Source organism: Arvicola amphibius, chromosome 1, assembly GCF_903992535.2.
Source record: "Arvicola amphibius chromosome 1, mArvAmp1.2, whole genome shotgun sequence".
NCBI classification, from domain to species: domain Eukaryota; kingdom Metazoa; phylum Chordata; class Mammalia; order Rodentia; family Cricetidae; genus Arvicola; species Arvicola amphibius.
The window spans coordinates 200,376,613-200,401,301 of record NC_052047.1 but is presented as its reverse complement, the minus strand read 5'-3'; the positions used below and the strand labels follow the sequence as shown (position 1 = coordinate 200,401,301).

Below are 24,689 nucleotides of genomic sequence, written 5' to 3'. Positions count from 1 at the left end.
ATTAGTGAGGGGGAAATAATGAGTAAAGATACCCCACTGCTCACTAGTGGGAGGAAAACATGAGAACAGTACAGAATATAAGGAGCAGGGGCTTAGCCACTGGCAGGGCTAGAAACTGGCTGTTTTGGAGGGCAATTGAGCAAGCCCCTCACAGATTACAATCAGTGCCTTTTGAGAGTGTGCTGCCAAAAGTACACAGAGTTTTATGTTCAAAGCTATTCATCCTTTAGGGAAGGTAGCACAAAAACCTAAGACTGGGGGCTGGGGGTATAGTCAACATATATTTAGCAGGTGTAGGGTTTGATCTTCAGAACGAGAGAGAGAGAGAGAGAGAGAGAGAGAGAGAGAGAGAGAGAGAGAGAGAGAGAGAGAGAGAACACAGTTTACAATAGAGAAAGACAGAGAACCAAAGAAGCATAAACAAGTTGATGTGTATGGGGGCACAACCCAGTCAATACTTGCTTTCATAAGTCCATAGCATTTATAGAATGCCCAAAATATTAGTGGGAGGAGAGTGGTCAATTTGATTATCACCAGGAGTTTACGGAAGGTATCTTATCTCTGTATGAATTATCATACAGATGAACTCTACCCAACCCCTCACACTCTCATACTTCCATGTGATGAGTGCATGGTACTCACCTTTCTAACCATTTCCACTGCAGAAAACGATCGAAGTACATGCTGTCCAGGTATTCATGGAAGGGGTCTCCCTTCAAGTAGTCATGGACAGACCTAGTCCAGAGTGACAAAAAGATGAACATGTTATAATTTCCACCTTGAAGGAGCTAGACAGAGTCTAGTAGGTTACTGCCTTCAGAATGCAAACAACCCAAGCCTTGCAATGGATGCTCCACACCTGGCCAGAGACCTGTTTGTTCTTCAAATGGTTGCTTAAATTGGATTGACCCTGCAAGCATCCACAGTGTGCCTGCCATGGGCCAGCATTTGTTTCAGATCCTGTAGTAAGGCAGGGAGTATGGGGTAGATACACAAATGGGAACATAAAAGAATAAATCAAAAATATTAAGTCAATAATCTCAGAGATGATCTATATTAAATTACAACTCAGGAAGAGTTCTCTGAAGAGACCATAAGCTGATGTCAGACTAGATGCCGACTTGCTGAGGTAGAGAAGGGGCTAGGATTTAGAGGTGGAAAAAGACAGAGTGGGATACAGACCCAAGAACCCAGGCTTTGGGTTTTGTCTAGAAGAAAAAACACTATCTTTAAAGGAAGATAGGGATCTGCCTAGGTAGGCATAATTTGCCTACATAGGTGGGAGTCTGTCCAGATAGAAAAGGGTCAGCCCAGGTAGGCACACATTTGCCCAAGTAGGCAAGTTTAGACAGAAGTTTCTGTTCCACCTGGTCACACAGTCATTCAAAGAAACACAAAGAGGTTTATATTAATTATAACCTGTTAGCTCAGGCTTATTATTAATTAGCTCTTACAACTTAAATTAACCCATAATTCTTGTCTATGTTTAGATACATGGCTTGATACCTTTTCTCAGTGAAGCATTATTATCTTGCTTCCTCTGCATCTGGGTGGTAACTGATTCTCTCCTTTCCTCCTTCCAGAATTCTCTTAGTGGTCTCCCTGCCTATACTTTCTGCCTGGCTACTGGTCAATCAGTAGTTTATTAAACTAATACAAGTGACAAATCTTAAAAGTGTACAGTAGCATTATCACACAGCAGGCAAGACCTATTCAAATAGGCAGGACTCTCCCAGATGGGAGTACCCTGATGGGTAGAACACTTACTGAGCACAAGCAGAGAAGAGTTCCTTGCAAGGCCTCTGCAGGAGCTTCGTCTCTGTCTGGGAGACCAGGTCCTGGCCAACTTGGGCGATGAAGACTGGGGACTAGAAGAAGGAAAGGATTGTTGTCAGCGAGGAGGGAGGAACAGGGTGACAGGAACTGCCTGATAGATACAGGGTCAAAGACAAGCCAGATGCCAGGTGATGGTACAAAGATGTAGATACCTGTCCCAACATTTGGCTGCCTGCCCTCTGTCTGCCCCCACTACACATACATACAAACACTACACACACAATTGGCCTAAAATGCACAGACAGTGTTTAGTGTGGCAGAGAGGTTTCTAAAATGGACGGCAGTGAATGAGCCCAGACGTAGTGTGAGATTTCCAGCCATGTGACTTCATGGAGGGCTCTTTGCATCTCAGAGCCTTGTTTCCCCAGCTCCACCCATTCCCTCTCTGCCATTCACCCTTGCCAACTGTTCCCAGGGCTTGACACACCAGCTGAACTTCAAGTGGAATTTTAGTAAATTACAGGGAAATTTTTAGAAAACTGCAACAAGTGGACTCCAAAAAAAAAAAATGCAATGTGAGTTATGAATGGCTTGATTTTTCTCCAGCTACAGAGATGCAGCTATAGGTCCATCAGGCAGTGCCTACAGGAAGCTGATCCTGGAGGTGGTAGGGTGGGGAGGTAGCAGCTAATACATCCCTACTGAATAAAGGAAGTGGCTGACTTTCTGTTCCTCATGGTTTCAAATGCTGAAATCCATTTCTTCTTTTCCAGACCTTCCCTCTGCGTGGGCTCATCCCCCTTGGGGACTCCCTCCTCAGCTGGCTGGAGAGGCCCCAGCCCTGGTGGAGGTGACCTGTGGTGTGGATGTAAAGGCATTTTCACCAAGAGCACATTTTCCACCATGAGCTGTCTTGGGTGGTAGCAGTTTCCTCTGCCTTCTGTGAACTCTGCCTGATCTATTCCTGTCCTCTTCCCATTCTCTGCCCTAAGAACCTAAGACTGTATCCCAAAGAGAAGATGTCTACTCTCCTACTAGATTCAGGCACCTGACCTTAGCCATCCTGTGCCCCTATCTCTTTCTCTGGAAGGAGGCACCCCAGAGATGATGAAGGCTTCTTTGAACTTTGAGAATTCAAGAATTTTTCAAAGTTTCCCCCTAAGAAGAAGATAAATTTGGTTGGGGGATTCTGTCAGTTTAGTCTCTTCAGAGCCAGTAACTGCAGGCAATGAAATTACATGTCAGTAGCTGTAGGCAAATCTTACTCAGGAGAAAGCTGTAGGCCACCTGGGTTGGGAAGGTGGGTGCTATGCCTGGCAGATGGCTGCTCACTGCATAAGTGTCAATCACAGAATGCCTTGGATCAGGGTCTGATCTTGATCCTAGTGTGAGTCAGCAGAGATAGCATAGATAGATGCTGGATGTGGGAGTTGTGGGGAAGAAGGAAGCCATTCTTTAGCTTCACAGAGGAGGGGCCCAAGTTGACAAACTGTCTGTACTAGGCACCAGAGTCTATCTGTTTTTCACCTACACAAGACCCAGCTTATTCCTTATCAGCCCGACTGGCAACTGGCATGGGGAGGGTAGGAGAGAAAAAGTTAAAGCCAGTGTGGTATTGACCTCAAGTGTTTTTCTCCATTCAAATAACATGCTAAAAGGTGACAGACACCCTACCAGAAAAGTCCCAATGTCCCTTGGTTACATATGGTGATTATACAAAATGAACTAAAACCAGAACTTGATGGCCTTCACATTTTCTTAGCCCCTGACCTTTCTTTACTAACAAATGAAAGTTACTTACAGATCTAATATTGGAAAGCAATAAAAAAAGTCTATAACAATGTTTTACATACACTAACACCTAACCTTGCTCAATAATGAATGGAACGCCTGACACACATTACTATTTAATATACACTGTGGCTCTATGAGATAGGGACTACTATGTCATCACCTTGCAGAAGATGAAAGTTCAGAAAGGTTAAGTAATTTTCCCAAGATAATGCCATAAAGTGGTAGAGAAGAAATTTGAACCCAGATTGGATTACTTTTGGTTGAGATATGACTGGGAGTAATGGTCATCTGGTCCCCTCCTCTATCTGCTAGTGTAGAGAACAAGACACTGTAAGGTCTGCCAGCAGCCTGTAAGTTCACAGGAAGAAAAGACCAAAATGGGCTGGACCCATCTCAAAAGACTTTTGGGAAGATGAAGTCAGAGACAAAACAGAACCTAGCCTGAAGCCTCTTCAGCCTTTACTTGTAGGTGAGAGTAACCAACAGGGTTCTTTTCTCAGGGACAGCCGGACTGCCACGAGTCTAAAGGTAACCCATTTATGCACATAACATCAGGCAATGCACTTACTTGGGATTGGCTGCCCACAGGCAAAGAGCCCTGGCAGGAAAGCCACAGAATAGACAGATAATAATGTAACTACGGGTTTAAATTCAGCTTCTGGTTCAACTAAAAGAAATCAAGTGATTCAAACCAAATCCTCTTTTCAGTGATTCCAAGAAGAGAGAGATCTAGACTGGAAGCCTGAGTCTGCTAGAAGAGTTAGACAGAAGACACCAAGTCAGAGCACAACTCTCCTGGGAACCCCTCCTGCTTTGTTCCTCACTGCCTTTTTTTGCCTTGTTCATGACTCTCCCAGATGCTTCCTCTTCTTGTTCTTGGGGATCCTAGCAGTTCTTGAAGTCTAAGTTTACCAGAATACACCTCTCCATGCAGAAAGAAAAAAAATTCATGTAAGAGTTTTCCTAGGCACTGTCACACATTAAAAAAAATCCTCCATGCCATTCTGAAGCAGAGCAGGCCTCTGACAGTGGGTGGCCTTGTCCGTTTGTTTCTGTCTAGGTCTCTTTTCTCCCTTTTGTCCTTTGGATATCACCTCCCTGTGATATCTACTCCATGACCCTAAGCTTCAACAAGCCAACAAGGTACACAACCACTGAGAAGCTCAAGTGTGACACTGGTGGCCAGTCATGCATGATGCAGGCACCACAGGCCTTGTAATGTGTAGAAGAGATGGTCTGGAGATGGTAGAAGGTAGTGGTCTGGTTGAATGAAAGAGTTGGGGGATCCTGAAGCTGTGTAGGTAACGAAATGGATACAGAGTAAGTATAAACTTGGTTGGGGTGGCTTGGTGCCTTTTATGTGGAAAGTTGCAATCTTTCTCCTGGGAAGAGCACTGTACAATGCTTGCTCCTCCAGAGTCCTGCAGTATCACAGAGCCTTCAATGCTTAACTAATAAAAAGAAATAAGCCTAGGAATTTGAGGGATGGTGGCAGACTGAGGAGGGCAGAGGAGGCATGGGTCTGTCAAACCACAAAGCATGTGTACATCATCCCAACACCCATGTCCTCTGCTGATGCTTACATGCTTACATGGAGTGGCAGGGCTGCGTCCCGCCACCCGGCTAGCTTTACACCCGAAATAATTACACGGAAACTGTATTCATTTAAACACTGCCTGGCCCATTAGTTTCAGCCTCTTATTGGCTAACTTCTCACATCTTGCTTTAACCCATATTTAGTAATCTATATAGCACCATGAGGTGCTCGCTTACCAGGAGAGATCTTAACCTGCATCTGTCTTGGAGATGAGAAGCATGGCGACTGCCCATGGCGACTGCCTGAAGTGTCTGCCTTCTCTCTCCCAGAATTCTGTTCTATCTACTCCGCCTACCTAATTTTCTGTCCGAATAGAAAAAAGAAAAAATAGAAAAAAAGAGCCCAAGGCAGTTTCTTTATTAACCAATGAAAGTAACACAAAGACACTCCTCCATCACTTACAAGCTCACTGTTGGAGAGATGGATTCAAACCCAGGTTAGCCTTTGCCAATTCAGCCATTAATTAAGCAGTTGGTCCACAAGATGGCACTATTGAGCCCCTTCAGTACTGCTTCCCAATGAGAGGGAGAAAGCCAGAGCACACCACAGGGCCAGCTTTCTGTCCTCAAGTGTGGGGAGGCCAGAGAGGAACAGTTGAAACGGAAGAACAGTTGAAACGGAAGAATAACCGATCAATTCGGGAAGAAAACCTTGAGTAGTTTAAGGTAAGAGCTAGACCTTGAGGGAGACAAAGGATGTAGGGGATGAAGAGGGAGTTTTTGCTGAAGGCCTGAAGCTGCGTAGTAAGACCAGTCTAGAAAATGCAGACTTATAAAAAGAATAGTGGGTAGGTAGAGACCGCAGAGTCATGACCCTGTAGAGGACATCTTTAAAGTGGAACCACTGATGACCTCAATGGTGTCACCCTTTTCCAAGAGACCCTGTGTAACAGAAAGGAGGAAAAGATCGCATTTTTTTCACACCAGAAAAAGCCCAAATATCTTGGGCTCTCATAACCAAAGCTTTGTCTCTGCATCAAAGTATCTTATTTCAAGAAGTTGAAGTGAAAAGTTGTAGTGAGAAGCGGCGGGGCTGCGTCCCGCCACCCGCCGCCGGCTAGCTTTGCCCAAAATAATTACACGGAAACTGTATTCTTTTAAACACTGCCTGGCCCATTATCTGTAGCCTCTTATTGGTTAATTCTCACATCTTCCTTTAACCCATATTTAGTAATTTGGGTAGCACCACGAGTTGTGGCTTACCAGGAGAGATCTTAACCTGCGTCCATCTCGGAGAGGAGCAGCATGGAGACTCACCACGCGACTGCCTGAAGCGTCTCCCCAACTCTACTTCCTTGTTCCCACAATTCTGTTCTGTCTACTCCACCTACCTAACTCTCTGTCTCTTAAAGGGCCAAGGCAGTTTTCTTTATTAATTAACCAATGAAAGAAACATAGACAGATAACTCTCCTCCATCATTTCCCCTTTTTCTGTTTAAACAAAAAAGGCTTCAACTTTAACATAGCAAAATTACATATAACAAAACAGTTATCAAGCAAGTATTACAGTTACAATATTTAAATCTATTTTATCTTTTATCATAACTAAGGAAAGCTATAACTATCTATTTATTCTTCAACTCCATCAAAGACTCCAGAAGGATATAATGCTACCTAAGTAAATAAGAAATAAGTAACTTATAAAACTCTAGAAATGACAGAGACAACTCGCTGCCTGGACAGTCACCCAAAGTTCCTCTGTACCGTTGGGGCATCCATCTTCAGCCTTCAGGCCCATAGTGTCCAGCAGACTTTTTCATGAAGCAGGAAATTCCAAAGACAGTTCAGTCACTTTCTGCTGTGTCCTGCAGAACGTCTCGCAGACTCTTTCATGAATCAGGAACCCCGAAAGACCATCTCACCTTTAGGCAAGTTCAGCAGTCCTCTTTCTGTGGGTTCCTTGTGTCCAGTTTATGCAACAGTCCAGGCAAGAGCATTTTCTTGCCCAAATGGCTAACAAACTCCATAAGTAGCCTCTTCGATGCCCATCTTCCTCTCGAAGTAGATTGGTGCTGCCGGGAGCAGACGTGTCTCATTGTCATGAAAAACCCTAAGTTATTAAAACATTAAATGCCATATTCTGCAGTCTTTGAAAGATATGAAGAATATCTATCTAACTGAAATATATCTCTACATATCTAGAAAATCTAATAACATGACTACAAGCTTAACTATTATCAATGATTATCCATTAACAACCTATATTTCCTAATTATACATTACAATTTTTAAAATGAACTACACAATCAAAATAGCTTAATCAAAATCAGAAATACATATACATATAACAAATTGACCTTAAAATCCATACCAATGCAAATTATTCATATCTATATCATATCCCCCTTTAAATGTAAAAGAACATTTATAAACAATATTTGGGAATGTGGGCGCAGTTATTTCTCTCCAAACTGCTTCCTGCTGAATGGGGGCGCTGTTATTTAGGTCTTTTATGGTGTAACCTGTGTGCTAGGTTCCTCTCAGTTGGCAGTTGAGTGAAGTAATTTTTTGAAGATGTTCATAGCAACCTTTCAGGAGGGCGTGGTCTATCATACCATATTGGGATAGAAGCAATCCACAGAGTCTCGTCCTCTGTGAAAACAAAAGAAGAAACTCTTTTCCAAAGCATCATGTTCTTAGATCCAAATCCTGAAGTCATACCGTTAAGATGTCCATTCTGGTCTAGCCTGGCAGCCCATATAATGAAATGTCTCTCTGTACTTAGCTCCTTTACAGTCAAAAAAATCAAAGAAAACACAATAAAATACATAATCCAGACTCTCTGTGAATTTTCCATTTTTATGCGGCTTATTTTCATTTTATCACTTTACTTTATTCTGTCTCTTTAAAGACTTTAGCCTTTTTTTAGGCATTAACTTTATTTTTTTATATTTTCTTCTTCTCTCTCTCAAGCCTACATACATTCATCCAACACTGTGACTCATTTAAAAGTCTTTTATGTCTGAATCTGTCCTATTGTGAATCTGTAATTTTTTTACTGTCGAGAAACTTGTTTGATTTGAGCCTTTACATTGCTAAGCGCTTAAGACTCTAAGCTGTGACATTCCTAGGTCAAAAAACAGGTACTGTGAGCTTGCCACGCCCAGTCCAACATAGCTGAGCCGCTTGTGACTCTGAATTGGTTGCAGCTCTGAGCTGCAGAGCTGCGGGCTGCTCTGGATGTTGGCTCCACCTCTCTCCAATTTCAAAATGGAGGATGTACCATTTTCTACTAGCTCTGGGGCCGCCAGGTAGGAGCCGCACTCAGCACTTTAACTCTGAGACTGAGCGTGCAGCACAAAAACTCTTTTAATCCAAGTTACAGCCAAATCAGATGCGCAGAGCACTGCGCAGACTGAAAACACCTCTCTCTCTATGGCGGCGGCAGGAATCCGCAAACGCTGTCCCGCTCGCCTAAGCCTGATTCCGCCATCTGCCCAGGTGCAGGCAGGGAGCAGTGAGCCATTGGCATGGTCTCAGAGAACTTTCTTTCCGATACCAAGCGGGCAAGGTTTTTAAGTGGATTTAGTGACCACGTTGGAGCGCCAATCTGTAGTGAGAAGCGGCGGGGCTGCGTCCCGCCACCCGCCGCCGGCTAGCTTTGCCCAAAATAATTACACGGAAACTGTATTCTTTTAAACACTGCCTGGCCCATTATCTGTAGCCTCTTATTGGTTAATTCTCACATCTTCCTTTAACCCATATTTAGTAATTTGGGTAGCACCACGAGTTGTGGCTTACCAGGAGAGATCTTAACCTGCGTCCATCTCGGAGAGGAGCAGCATGGAGACTCACCACGCGACTGCCTGAAGCGTCTCCCCAACTCTACTTCCTTGTTCCCACAATTCTGTTCTGTCTACTCCACCTACCTAACTCTCTGTCTCTTAAAGGGCCAAGGCAGTTTTCTTTATTAATTAACCAATGAAAGAAACATAGACAGATAACTCTCCTCCATCAAAAAGTGGATCAGTTCACAAGCAGGTTTACTTGGATCTTCAGGCTCCTCCACCCACGTATCTCCTCAGTGGTCATCGACAGTCCTCTACACCCCCTTTGAGCCATCTTGGAAATATATACCCTACAAACTGGGTGAGGTATTTAGAAAGAACCCTTGAAGGAGGATCCCTCGGTGATCACTCTTCGACCCATCATAGCACAGATAGGAAAACTGAGAGAAAAGACCCCTAGTGCTCTGATGTTGCTTATTGTAGAGATAAGGAGCATTTGAGTCAGTTGTGGACTTGAACCTTATAAGTTCTGGTCCAGTTCCATGGGGAAGACACAGCTTTGACCTCATCAGTTCCATTCAAAACCAGGTTGTCTGCATTTTACATTCCTAGTCATCTTGGATCCTAAAATCTCTCCATCTCCACCTCATTACTCTGCTTTCCAGAAGTCTCTCCCAGGATTCTTCTAATCACTTCTCTATTGGTTTGACATCATAGCACTCAAAGCAGTTTTACCATATAACACAATTCCTATTCTCACTGCCTTCAGGATCAAGTCATGAACTTCTTAGAGCTGTCCCTCAAATATCCTTCCAGAACTGCTTCCCCTTTCTGGCCTCTCTCCCAATGCCCTGGACATGTCCTTAGTGAACTTTGGAATTCCAGCCACTGGGCCATTACTTGCTCCCATGGACAGAACCCTTCTCACCCATTATGGTACCCATGACCCAAGAGATGCTTCAGGACCTACAACCAAAAAAATACTCTTAGGAACTAGGGACTTCTATCTAACCTCACCTCCCAATGGTAACAACCATGATCGCTGTTGTCATGGCAGTTGCATGATGAACACCTCCTTACCACAAGCCAGGTATGGAGCTGTCCAGTGTGATCTTGTCTAACCTTTCAAGGCAAGTTCTGTTATTGACATCTCTAGTTTACAGATACAGAGACAGCTCGGAAGTTAAGCCATTTGCCTAAGGTCACACAACTGAGGTTTAAAAACTAAGATTCAAACCTTGGCAACTTGTCCAGAGAGCCCCATCCCTAAACAGCAACAGGAGGTGAAGGACACCAAGCTCCTTCCTAAGTAGCATGTACAACCGTGACTATGACCTCAAAGAGCAAACCATGGATGTTGGAAAAGGAAACATAGCATATTATTTATATTTTGATCAATGTTGCTTATATGGTGCTGTCACATGTAGTGCATACATGTGCAGGTGAACAGACATGCATGCAGACACACAAGCTAATGTCCAACATATGTTTTGCTTCAACATACAAAAACATCCCCCTGAGGAATTTAATGCTCATTAGAAGTGGTTCTGCCAGTGGACAAAAGGTCAGCTGGGGAGACTGTCTGCTCTATCTCCAGACGCAAGTACTTAGATCTTAATGATGTGTATATTTTCATATGTGGGCAGCTGACCTTCTGTATGTAAACTATTTGCAATCTTCAACTTTCTCAGAAAAAGCGAAACTGCAGAAAGGCAAGATTCTGGAATAAAGGGGTCCTCAGGGGTTCCCCTCTTTCTAAACAAGAGGTTTGGCTTGTCCTGTTGGACATGGGTGAAGGCAGATGTTTTGAGGATCCTCGTTTTTCTTCAGGGAGGGGAATAAGGAATGAACACTCCTACAAATATATCCTGAATGCCCCTTGACACGAGGGGATTTGTATCAGCTACAGGAAGCCTGGCAATAGGAGTAGGGAAGGAATGGCAATCAGACACCCAGCAGGATCCAGGATCGAAGGCAGCGGCTATAGGAACCAGCGGGGAAGGACTGGCTTGACAGTCGCTGGTGCTGAGCAGAGGCCACAATGTCTTAGACCCTCCCTGTGAGTTTCCTATCCATTTATACTTCTGCTTCTCTTGGAAAGTATGATGTAAAGTGTAATTCATGGCTCCAGGGACATAGGCATATATGCTGAGACTGAGAGAGCTGGGGGAAAATAGGTTGGTATTTCACTCCAGTCTCCCAAAATGGAGTATTTCATAAGAGACTAAATATTCAGGAAATGGTGGACTTGACCCTTGATTCAGGTCTATCTAAATTTCCAACCTGAAATCTCTCAACTCTACTTGCTGAAACAAATGGATGAGGTTCATAACACAGAAGGTGCTCAATATGCTTGTTAAATAAAGGTATGTACACATATGTGTTTAGGCTATGAGTTATTCAGTGGCACAGTGTTGCTTATTACCTGCAAGGTCCTAGGTTCCAAGTATGACACCACATTTTTTGAAAAAAGAATCCTTCTTCAGACACCAGAAGTTAGCTTCGAGGAGTCATCTGATCTACCTCTGCTTTGGTGACAAGCTAGGGCCAATTTTCTTAAACTAAATAGAAAGTCAGGGGGAATTTTAGACAGACACTTGTGGCTCAAGGCCAGAAAGGATGCAGTTGCTTTTGGGAGACATTTCTTGGGTCCAGGTGCTCTCCAGGCCAGTCAAGGTAGTACCATATCTACTATGGGTTCATCTGATCATATAAGGAATCCCTTCCCAAAGCTTTTTAATAATTTCCCCTTTGAGCAACTAGAAGATACCACCCTGTCATTTGCTAGAACAGGAGACCTGGGTGAAGAAAGCAGAGAGTGGTAGGAGCATATAATGGGGACCAGTTACAAGCCTAGACTCCTGGCTCAAAACTGCACATGCTGTCAAACCACAATCAGAAGACAGGGGGAAGGTTGGTAGACTGCAGCCCACGAAAAGCATATAGCCTTGCTTAGGGCTGATGTAAGCCTAGCTGACAGAAGAAAGTATGCCACTCTTTCACCTTTTTTTTTTTTTAAATTAAAACCTCGGGGTCCTATATTAGAGCTGCTGCCACCTGTCCATCTGGGGCAGTTCCTCTCTGTCTTTGGTCAGGTAGGAGATACAATCCACAAACCCCAAACAAGAACAGATCAAAAGAGAGTAAAAGGTTTTGTTTTCTAGGTCACTGGGGAGAAATAAATCAGTACAGCTCACAAGCAAAATACCCTCCACAATGGGTCTAAGATTGATATCCAGTAGTTCATAGCAGGAAAATCTCTCTTCTCACTCAGGATCCCCAAGGTCAACCCAGCAGGTCAGTTGCCAAGTCCTGAGCATTTAAAATGTTTAAGAATGTAGGACTTTTCATGACAATGAGACACATCTGCTCCTGGCAGCACCAATTACTTCAAGAAGATGATGGGCATTGAAGAGGCTCCTCATGGAGTTTGTTGGCCATTTGGGCAAGAAACTGCTCTTTCCTGGACTGCTTGATGGTATGCTGTATGAACTGGACATGCAGGACTCACAAAGAAATGACTGTTAAACTTGCCTAAAGGTGAGATCATTCTTCAGGGTTCCTGCCAGACATTCTGCAGGACACAGAAGAAAGTGACTGACAAACTGTCTTTGAAATTTCCTGCTTTGTGAAAAAGTATGCCAGATACTATGGGCTTGTAGGCTAAAGATGGATGCCCCAATGGTATAGAAGAAATTTGGGTGTAAGACAGCAAGAAGTCTCTGTAAATTCTAGAGTTTTAGAAGTTGCTTACAATGCACTTTCTGTTTACTTAGGTAATATTATATCCTCTGGAGTCTTTGATGGAATTGAAGAATTTATAGTTATAGTATTCCTTAGTTATGATAAAAGATAAAGAAGATATAAATATTGTGGTTTGATAATAATTCTTGCTTGATACCTGTTTTGTTATATGTAATTTTACTATGTTACAGTTAAAACCTTCCTTTTTATTTAAATAGAAAAGGGGAGGTGATGTGGGATTCCCCTCTGTGTGCTGTGAACACCATTGATTAATAAAGAAACTGCTTTGAGCCTATAGCAGAGCATGGAAGAACAGAGCTAGGTGGGGAAAACTCAACTGAATGTTGGGAGAAAGAAGGCGGAATAAGAGAGAAGTCATGTAGCCCTGCTGGAGACAGATGCTGGAACCTTACACAGTAAGTCATAGCCTCGTGACAATACACAGATTACTAGAAATGGATTAAATTAAGATGTAAGAGTTAGCCAACAGGAAGCTAGAGGCAATGGGCCAAGCAGTGATTTAGTTGATACAGTTTCTGTGTGGTAATTTTGTGGCTGAGCAGCTGGAAATGAACTAGCGGCTTCCATACAACACCTGCAGTAAGATTTAAGCTTGGAGTTCTCTATTTCCTGCCCTAGGGAGCTACAGAATATTTCAGAGGAGGAAGAAAAATCAGTTTCTGTGTATAGGATTTCTATAAAAACACTTCTAATAAACAGATATGCCTCCAGGAATTTGGTGATTTCTTGTTTTGTTTTCAGTATTTACTTCTGTACATGGAGTGCTCTTCTTTAAAAAAGATAGATAGATTTATTAAGACAGGGTTTCTCTGTATAATCTTGAATTTCCTGGAACTTGCTCTGTAGACCAGGCTGGCTTCAAACTCACAGTGATCTACCTGCCTCTGGGATTAAAGGCATGCATTACCACTGCCCAGCTAAAATTTATTTTTATTTTATGAGTGTTTTACCTACAGTATGTATGTGCACTGTGTGCATGTCTGGTACCTGTGGAGCAGAGGAGAGTGTCAGATGCCCTGGAACTACAGTTACAGATAATGTAACCATATGGTGTTCGTTTCTTTCCTTCCTTCCTTCCTTCCTTCCTTCCTTCCTTCCTTCCTTCCTTCCTTCTTTCCTTCCTTCATTCCTTCCTCCCTCCCTCCCTCCCTCTCCTTCCCTCCGTCCCCTTTCCCTCCTTCTGTCCCTCCCCTCTGAGGCAGAATTTACTTAAGACTTATTTTATTTTTATGTGTTTGACTATTTAACCTGCTTGTATATATGTGTATCATGTACATGTCTGGTGTTCTCATTATAAGAGAGAATCTAGATTCCCTGGAACTAGAGTTAAGATGGTATGAGCCACCATGTGTGTGCTGAGAATCAAACTCAGGTTCTAAGCAAGAGAAGCAAATACTCATAACAGTTTAGTCATCTCTCTAGCTCCATGAGGCAGGATAACTAACGGTGCTTCTACTGCCTCAGCCTCCAAAGTGCTGAAGTGCGCACCATAATGCCCAACTGCTATTTATCTTCTTAAATGAGGATATTTCCCCAATTCTTGAAGCTTCAGCCCCCATAAAACCAGAACTTTCCCTTGCCTCCACTATAGAGTGTTCATGCCCAGTCTCATAGGCACTTCTCCAGAGATCTGTCCAGAGCCTAGTTCATGCCTCAGCAGTCTCCAAGCTTCTAGGAAGATATGCCCAACCTGCCATCTTTCTACTTCATGAAGGTCTCAAAGGCCCAGAGTCTGAGCTCTATATGGTTGGGTGTTTGAGCAACCAAAAGGTAACACCCTGCTACTTTCTGTCTGAAAAGAGGCTAGATTTTTTTCCAGTGGAGATTTTCTTTTTGTTTTTTGATTTTTATTTTTCTTTTAAGACAGAGTTTCTCTGTGTAGCCCTGACTGTTCTGGAACTCACTTTGTAGACCAAGCTGGCCTCAACAGAGACCTGCCTGTCTCTGTGAAGGAATTAAAGGCATGTGCCATCATGTGTGGCAACTCCAGTGAAGATTTTAATCTATGGGAGGTGGTGATGAATGAGGGGAAGCAATCTTCTAAGATTAAAGAAATTCAACCAGAACTCCTCACCCCCATCATATGTCATACGTATGCCCAAGACCCACAGATGGGGGTGTTACATAGGAAACACTCTGGCTCTGGTTTGGAAATAACAGTATTCTATATGAAGTCCACAATTCCACTACAATGCAGGTACGTGACTCTCTGGGTGGTGACCTCTTGCACCTTATGGATGGTGGCCTTGAGGACAGATGAGAATTCTGATAGGTCAAGAATAAGCAGAGGTAGAGGACACAGTGTGATCAGTCAGATGCTTCTCCAGCTGGGGTCTGATCAAGACTATCATCAGCCACAGACTCCCTGAGTGTCCATCCTGTGTCCACATCACAGGATTCAGCCCAAGAGCTTAAAGGTCAACTCAGTTCCCCAGCAGTAATAGCTACAGACCAATGAAGAGTGTGGGTGGCTAACTGTGGGCAGCCTCTTTGTCCTCAGGGAGAGCTACAGAGACGGTCTCATCAGACACAGGTGGTTCTACAGTTGAGGCAAGGCACAACCATGCCTAAAGATGAAGGGGTTGAGTAGGCAGTAAAGAGGTCCCTTCATTTTTCCATTTCTAGTGTCTGTGCTCTGGGAAGGGTTCAAAGAAAACTGAAGTTCTGGAAGAATTAATTTTCTCCTTAGGACAAAACTGATGTATTTCTGTGCAACTTTCAGAGAATAGGATAACCTATAAGAATCCTAACTGAGAGCAAGTGATGATGTGAAGGCAAGAAAGAACGAGGAACAAGCCCTACTGACTAGACCACTGGGACCTACGTTGTTCCTTTGGATAACAAAGAAGAACACAGAACCCATGGGAAATAGACATGGCTCTTAGGAGAACACTCACTGGGTTCAACAGATCTAGACACACATCTTCTTGGCTTTTCAAGTGTCTTCACAGAAATCAGAATGAAAGATTCTTGAGCAATGCGAAGAGAGACAGAGAGCATTTTAAATAGTACTGGAATTTAACCAGGGGCCATGGGATGTGGATAGCGCTAATGAGAAGGAAAGGAAACCACACTGACTCTGACCCAGACCTCGACCTTTACATCAGAAGCAAAAGAGGATAATTAACAAAATGCAGTGTGCCCAGACATGGAATGAGAGGCCAGCTGAGCTCTGTCGATTTGATAATACCCAGTTGTGACCTGTAAAGCCAAGTGTGCAACCAGAGATGTTTACACAGGCTTTGCACATGGGGCTTGCAACCCCAGAGAAGTTGCTGGGGCAGAAGAGGTTCTTCCTTGTGGTTTATATTCAGTCAGTTTTGCTCTGCATGAGCCAATGCCACCTCATGCAGGTTCTTCGCAGTTGGCAGTCTGGTCCCAAGGGGCTGCAGTGTGGAATGTCCCTTCAGAAGAGTTCCTTCGGCTTTCTGTGTGAGGGGTGAAGACACGGCCAGCTGATTTTCTGTCTTCTAGAATATTCACTGTCCTCCTGTTCCATAGCTTCCAATCCAGTCTCCATCTGAAAGTGGGCTAGATTTTTTCCTAGTAAAGATTTTAATCTATGGATGTTAAGATGAAGGAGGGACAGTAATCCCTATGCCTATTAATGTCATGTCTGTGTTCAACACCTGCAGATACGGGTGCAAAGGTGAGATATACAGGGAGTCAGCCAAGCACAAGTACTACTAGGATCAGTGCTCTGCCCACCCAAGACAGCTGGAGCAGGGATGCTCAAGAAGCAGATACCCAAAATGGAATTCTAGGTAGGAAACACACAGAGAAGAAAGGAGGGCAGAAGCAGAGCTGGCCCATGGGCATCAAAGGGGTGTTCAATTTTCTGACCTGAAAGGTCACAAGAAAGGAGAAAAAGGCCGAAAGGACCTGCTTCTTCTTGCTATGAGAAGCTGAAATGAAACAAGGCTGGACATAAAGACAATTCTGTTTCCAGCAAAAACTGTTCAGGAGTCAGAGGTATATCTGGACGAATAACAATTTGTGCAGGAAGACTTTTACAAGAGAAAATTATAAAATGCAAGTGGAACAGAAGTCAAGACTTAGGGACAGGGGAGTCCAATCAGCATGGGCAAGCTAAAGACAAAAGCCCCACGCCACTTTGAGACGTGATCATTCTTAGTGCCTTGTCACTCTGGCTACACCCAGGAAACTGATTCAGAGGACAGTTTTGTTGTGTGTTAAATTCCGAGAAGCCCAAACATGGAAGAGCCCAGACTCTACATTCAGGCAGAACAAGGCTGCACCCAGCCTCACTCTTCTACCTTCACAAGCTTGCTTTCTTCATCAGTGCACAGTTCCGTGGCGTTGAGTGCACTCTTTCAATCATCTTTTCCTAAAAAGTTTTGTCACCCTAAACACAAGCTGTACCCGCTAAGTGGACACTCCACATCCTCTCTGGAAAACCTGAATCTAATTTCTGAAAGTCTGCCTATCCTGAGCTGGCCAGATGGTTCTGGAGCTAGGGGCACCTGTCACCAAGCCTACAAGTTAAGTTCAATCCCTGGGACCCACCTGGTAAAAATAGAGAACTGACTCCCATGGGTTGTCCTCTGACTTCTACATGTATACTGTGGTGAGCACACGCATGCGTACTTGCAAACACACACACAGAGACTTTTAAATCTGGCATCTTTCACTTAGTTCAAGGTTTTTGAGCTTCATCCATGCTGCAGTATGTATCAGAATTTGGTGAAATTAGATAAGCCACTATATGTATATGGTGTATTTTATCTATTTATTTATATGTTGATGGACTCTTGGATTCTAGTCCAATTGTAAATAATGCAATCTGGACATTTGCAGACACATACTTGAGTCCCTGCTTACAGTTTCCCCTTCTTCATTATTACTAAACAACGTGGTTTAGGGTAAAATGGAGACAACTGTTGTTTTTCATTGAGGATTATATGGAAACTGGAATGAGTTAAAAGCATAAAGTCCCATGTACTGTACAGTAATTAATGCTTCTCCTTCCCACCTCCAATATGAAAACCCGCATTTGGTAAGAGAGAATAAATTCAACATGTAGATGTAGATGGTGTGGCACCAGCTGCCTACTCCAGTAAGCTCAAGCACTACACATGGCACAGCATTTAGACACTCACTGACCACAAAAGAACAGTCTGCAGGGAATCTGGGCCCAGACGCAGGCCACCTATGGTGGAAGATGAAAAAAAAGTCAAGCAGTGCACTTCTGATGTTATTTATCCATGTTTCTTGTCCAGGGTCTTGCAAAGTTCTGCAAGGGTGATTCTAGTCTCCTCTTTCAAGCTGTGTGACCAATCCTTCTCTGGGTCTGTTTCTTCATGTAGGAAATAAACAATCTGGCTTAGATCAGTAATTTTCAACTGGGTTAAGTGGAACCCTAACTATTCTCATGGTCAGATCCTAAGGAGTGAGAAAGAAATGCAAGAGGGAAGCCTGGTTAACCACTGAAGATCTTTGTCTGCCTGTACACTGGAAAACAGGAGGTAGAAATACTTCCAAAACCCTGCTGAACAGGCCCTGAGATTCCTTGGAGAACTTTGACTCATCCCTGAGTGACCTATTTCTCTCCACTTCAGACAGCCTATCATAATGTATTAAAATTTGGAACGTGAGGTCCTGGGCATGCAGAAGTTGCTTAATAAATATTAGCCCTTTCTTTTGCCTCAGGATACCTAGTGAACACAAACATGGCCTTACGCCTTCTAAGTTTCTCGTTGTTGCCCCTAAAATAGAAGAGGAAGAGATCTACCCACACTGTGCTGCCTGAAAAACTCCAGTTGTCTGAGGTCTCATAACCCATGTAATGCTCAATCCCATCTGATGCTGGAAGCTAAACAGGACGTGGTACTTGTATAGAAAGTGACTTCAAAAGTCCCACCCTCATGCTTTCTTTCCAATTCTTTTCTGCCCTCAATTCTCCTCACAGTACTGTGGGAAGAAGCTGAAAAGCCAGGCATAAGGTTCCACCACCCTTCCACGCCAGCCTGCCACTTGGAGAGACCCCTTATTAAGGCAAAGGTAGACTCTGAACTCATTACATTCGTTGACAACAGGGTGAAAATCCATTCCTGTTTCTGGGAGACAGGAATCAATAATCTCAGTGGAGGAGAAAAGCCAGTGTATAGAGTTCATGATCTGTGAAGAAGATTGGAGAAAGTACTTTTGTAGGGGTAATTCCCATGTTCTTGGTTGCCCTGACAGCTAATCTTACAGGTCAACTTAACCAGACTTGAGAAATCTATAGGAAATTCTACCTCTGAATGTTTTTTTGAGTGCTTTTCCAACAACTGGGCTATGAGGGTTCTGACCTAAGGACTCATCAGTTGATAGAGCCAGTATTCAAACAGATTACCCAGGAGATGGGGTTACTGTGGGAGGTAAGGCCTGGTTAGACAAAGTTGGATACTAGGAGTACCTTTTTACAAGCCATAAATTTTCCTGGTCCCTTATTGTTGCTTCCTGTCCATGATGATGTAAAGGGAAGAGCCACATACTCACACCACCACAATGCTCTTGTCCAAACACTGTAAAACAGTGAGCCAAAATAAATCCTTCCTTCATCAAGTTGGGTTATTTGTTTTTGTTTTGTTGTTGTTGTTGTTTAACCAGGAATTGGTCACAGCAACAGGAAAAATACCCAATACAAACGGGTTGGTCAGTTCTATACTACCTATATCAGAAAGTTGTGTCACCTGGTTCAGGGACCCTTGTTCCAGACCACACTATCTTCATTACCATCAAGTCAACATCCCATAATGCATCACTAGCTAGGGAGAATAGAGCATTTCCAAAGATAATTAATGGTCTTAGAAGAACCAGGGTGACAAATAACACCGAGACACTCAGAAAAGTTTATCCTGTTCTTCTTCAAGTCCCATCAAGAAAATCTCAGCAGTGTGCTAGTATATCATTAGCTCACCTCTAGCACATACTAATCACCATACAGTGAGAAAGGTTCATCATGTCCAGAGCATTACTCTCTACTTATCCCTATGACCTATACATACTGGTTTACCTTGAAGCTCACTTCATTTCAGTTAAAACATGATTTGACTCAAAAGAAAAATGCTGATCACTGTAATTGTGGTCTGCAAATATGATATCTATGAAAACTGGTAATATTGAGTACAGGCCTGCACTCACTCTCTTCAATTCTATACTCAGATGAGCAAACTAAAGTGCTGTTGTTTGAATCTGAAATGTCCTCAATAGGTTTAACGTTTTCAATGCTTGTTTTGTATCTTGTGAATATTTTGAAAGTTGTGGAAGCATTAGAGAATAGAGCCTAGATGTAAAAAGTAGGTCATAAGTGCCTTGAAGGTTATACCCATGCCCTGATACCAGCCTGCACTCCCTGTTTCTTGGTATTCCACCACATAAGGAGTTTCCTAATTAACATTAGCTGTCAACTTGACACAGCTTAGAAATACCTTTAAAAAGGTTTCAGTTGATCAACTGTCTTTATCAGGTTGGTCCACAACCTTGTCTGTGAGGGACTGTCTTGACTGTTAATTGATGTAGAAGGACCCGCCCACTTATGGGTGGCACCATTCCTGGAGCAAGTGATTCTGGGTTGTATAAGGAAGCTACCTGAGCATGAGCCTAAGTAAACAAAAGAGAAAGCACAGCAAGCAGTATTCCTCCATGGTTTTTTGCTTCAGAGCTCTGCTTGAGTTCCTATCAACTTCCCTCAATGATGAACTGTGACCTCAAAGTATAAACCAAAGCAAACAAACAAAAGCAAAACAAACAAACAAAACAAAAACGCTTTCTTTTCTTAAGTTGCTTTTGGTCAGAGTGTTCTATCAAAGAAATAGAGAAGAGACACCTCAAGATTCTGCCACCAAGAGACTTGGCTCTAGAGGGGATCCCAGGTATCCACAGGGATGTCCCCAGCTAGGTCCTTGGGCAGCAGAGCAGAGGGTGCCTGAACTGGCCTTGCCCCACTATCACACTGACGATTATCTCAAATATCACCATAGAATCTTCTTCTGGCAATGGATGGAGATAGAGACCGAGATCCACATCAGAGCAACGGACTGAGCTCCCAAGGTCCAGTTGATGAGCAGAAGGAGGGAGAAGATGAGCAAGGAAGTCTAGACCGTGAGGGGTTGGTCCACCTACTGAGACAGTGTGCCTGTTCTAATGGGAGTTCACCAAATCCAGCTGGACCGGGACTGAATGAGCATGCAATCAAACCGGACTCTCTGAATGTGGCTGACAATGGGGCTGACTGAGAAGCCATTGATAAAGGCACTGGGACTTGTTTCTACTACATGTACTGGCTTTTTTGGGACCCTAGTCTATTTAGATGCAAAGCTTGCTAGGCCTGGATGTAGGGGGGAGGGCTTTGAACTTCCCACAGGGCAGGGTTCCCTGTCCTCTCTTAAGGAGGGAGGAGGATGAGTTAGAGAGAGGGAGGGAAATGGGAGGAGGGGAGGAAGTGTAAATTTTTGAATGGAAAAAAATTAATAAATAAAAAAGATTCTGCCACCATAGATGGAACTGCTTTGCCATGTCTTTCCTACTTTGAAACTCCCTAAAACCAGGAGCTAAAAAAAAAACCTTTCCCTCTGAAGTTGTTTCTCCCAGGTACTTGATCACAGTGATGTAAAAGTTACTAATACAGGCTCCAAGGATGCTTGCAGGACTGGTGTTCTATGTAGTCCTGACAGGGAGTAAAGACAGGTGATTGCCCTGAGGCCAGAGCTGAGAACCAGCCTGACTAGCCTTTGCTCAACATCCTGGTGCTGATGTCTGGGGCAGAAAAACCCACCACTGAGAGGGTACAATAGGCAAGATAGGGGTCAAGATATTAAGAAGCAAACTAGGAATCATTATTTCTTTTCATACAACCCCTTTTCTTTTTCAAGGGTGGCTGCTTTCCCAGAGAGCTAAACATACATTAGGGATGAATTTCTTTTGTGCAAAAGTAGGCTGATAGATCTACTATAATAGCAACAAACTTCTGTTTTACTCTGTTTTAAAAAAACTTTTTTCCCTCATTTTACATATTAATTCCAGTTTCCACTCCATCCCCTTCTCCTTCCTCCCTCCATTTAACCTCCCATTCACTCCTCAGAGAGGGCAAGGATTTCCATGGGAAGTCACCAAAGTATAGCACATTGCTTTGAGGCAGGACCAAGGCCCTCCCCACTATATTTAGACTGAGCAAGGTATCCCTTCAAAGAGAATAGGTTCAATAAAGTCAGCACAAGCAGTAGGGATAAATCTTGGTCTCACTGCCAGTGGCCACACAGTCTACCCCAGCCATACAACTGTCACCCACATCCAGAGGACTTAGTTTGATTCTTTGTTGGTTCCCCCACTGTCAGGTTGGAGTCGTTGAGCTTCATTAGCTCAGGTAAGCTGTTTCAGTGGGTCTCCCCATCATGGTCCTGACCCCGTTGCTCATATTACCATTCCTCCCTCTCTTCAACTGGACTTTGGAACCTCAGTCCAGTGCTCCACTGTGGATCTCTGTATCTGTGCATCAGTTGCTGGATGAAGGATCTGTGATGACATTTAAGATAGCCCTCAATTCTGACTACAGGGAAAAGTCAGTTCAGGCACTCTCTCCACAACTGTTTAGGGTCTTAGCTGGGGTCATCCTTGTAGTGCCAGGTTTCTTTCTAGCCCCACAATGGCTCCCTCAATCAAGATATCGCTTTCCTTGTTCTCCTTCTTTTTCCTTTTTGGACCATCACGTTCCCTCAAGTTCTTTTTCCCCTTTCCTCTTTTCCTCTCCTCCTCCTCTTCTGTCCTTCCTTCTCTCCACACCCCCATGCTCCCAAATTTCTCAGGAGATCTTGACTATTTCCCCATCCCAGGGGGATCCATTTATATTTCTCTTAGGGTTCTCCTTGTTACCTAGCTTCTCTAGGGTCTTGGATTATAGGCTAGTTATCCTTTGATTTATATCTATATTCACTTATGAATGAGTACATACCATGCTTGTCATTCTGGATCTGGGTTACCTCGTTCAGGATGGTTTTTTTCTAGTTCTATCCATTTGCATGCAAATTTCAAGATGTCATTGATTTTTGCCGCCAAGTAGTACTCCATCATGTAAATGTATTACATTTTCTTTAACCATTCTTCAGTTGAGGGGCATCTAGGTTGTTTCCAGGTTCTGGATATTATGAATAATGCTTTTATGAACATAGTTGAGCAAATGCCCTTATAGTTGAGCAAATGCCCATAATTATAGTATGATTGCGCATCCTTTGGGTATATGCCCAAGATTGGTATTGCTAGATCTTAAGGTACATTGATGTACAATTTTCTGAGAAACTATCATACTGATTTCCAAAGTGGTTATACAAGTCTGTACTCCCACCAGCAATGGAGGAGTGTTCTTTCTCCTTACTCTCCATCCTCTCCAGCATAAGCTATCATTGGTGTCCCTGATTATAGCCATTGTGACTGGTATAATCTTGAGGTAATACTAACCAAAGAAGGGAAAGACCTATATGACAAGAACTTTAAATCTTTGAAGAAAGAAACTGAAGAAAATATCAGAAAATGAAAAGATCTTCCATGCTCTTGGATAGGTAGGATCACCATAATAAAATTGGCAAACCTACCAAAAGAAATCTACAGATTCAATGTAATCCCCATTAAAATCCTCACACAATTTTTCACAAAAAATTCTCGAAAAAACAATATTCAACTTCATATGGAAAAACAAAAAACCCAGGATAGCCAAAACAATAACGTACAATAAAGGAATGTCCAGAATCATCACCATCCCTGATTCAAGCTCTGCTACAGAGCTACAGGAATGAAAACAGCTTGGTATTGGCATAAAAACAGAGAGGTTGACCAAGGGAATCAAATCGAAGACCCGGATATTAATCCACATACCTATGAACACCTGATTTTTGACAAAGAAGCTAAAATTATACAATGGAAAAAAGAGAGCATCTTCAACAAATGGTGCTGGCATAACTGGATGTCAGCATGTAGAAGAACACAAAAAGACTCAAGTCCAAATGGATCAAAGACCTCAACATAAATCCAACCACACCGAACCTCATAGAAGAGAAAGTGGGACCTAGTCTTCAACACATGGGTAGAGGAGACTACTTTCTAAATATAATACCAGTAGCACAGATACTGAGAGCAACAATAAATAAATGGGAACTTCTGAAACTGAGAAGCTTCTGTAAAGCAAAGGACACAGTCAATAAGACAAAAAGGTAGCCTACTGAATGGGAAAAGATCTTCACCAACCCCATATCAGAGGACTGATCTCCAAAATATATAAAGAACTCAAGACACTAGACATGAAAATACCAAATAAACCAATTAAAAATGGGATATAGATCTAAACAGAGAATTCTCAACAGAATAATATCAAATGGCCAAAAGACACTGAAGGAAATGTTCAACATCCTTAGCTATAAGGGAAATGCAAATCAAAACGATTTTGTCATTGTTTATAGAAACAAAGAGACAACCCTATGTCTGCAGAGGGCAGGGAGAACAATATCCTGCCTGAGGCCCTTTGGTCCAAAAATAAACTCCAAATACTGCCTGGGCTGGGTATTCTCGCCATCCCACGGAGGAACACTACAGTGACTCCTTTCAAATCTGCTGATCCCACCTGTCTACCCTTCCTGTCTAGGAAGAACCCCATGCAGGGCTTGCCTGAGTTTCTGCTCTGACTTCCCTCAGTGATAAACTGAGATCTGGTAGTGTAAGCCAAACAAACCCTTTCCTCTTGTAAGATGCTTTTGGTAAATGATTGTGTGTGTGTGTGTGTGTGTGTGTGTGTGTGTGTGTGTGTGTTGGGAGGTTGAGAGCAGGGGGTATCAATGCACCAGCACTGAGCTTCATATGGATCCACTTAAACTTTCTAGCAAAATTAGATCTAAAGTGGGAACCACTTGTCAGGCCTTAGTCATTAAGATTTAAATAATGGAGAACCAGCACAATGGTTCATGAACCATTAATAAGCCACAGCAAAACGTCCTACAGATAGCACTGCTGAGGCAAGTCACTCAATATTCCATTCTGAACTAG

The 24,689-nt window shown here is 43.1% G+C and overlaps 1 protein-coding gene across 4 annotated transcripts in view; it reads right to left on the bottom strand.

The window, feature by feature from the left end:
• The window catches only part of Grk5 (G protein-coupled receptor kinase 5), a 198,263-nt gene that overhangs the window by 26,773 nt on the left and 146,801 nt on the right, over positions 1 to 24,689 (bottom strand). For all 4 annotated transcript variants that reach the window (XM_038327005.1, XM_038327023.1, XM_038327014.1 and 1 more), the window contains 2 exons: positions 1,768 to 1,868; positions 643 to 735 (listed from right to left, as the gene is read on the bottom strand). In XM_038327005.1, the coding sequence (XP_038182933.1) occupies positions 643 to 735; positions 1,768 to 1,868 (194 nt within the window). The remainder of the gene's footprint in view (positions 1 to 642; positions 736 to 1,767; positions 1,869 to 24,689) is intronic.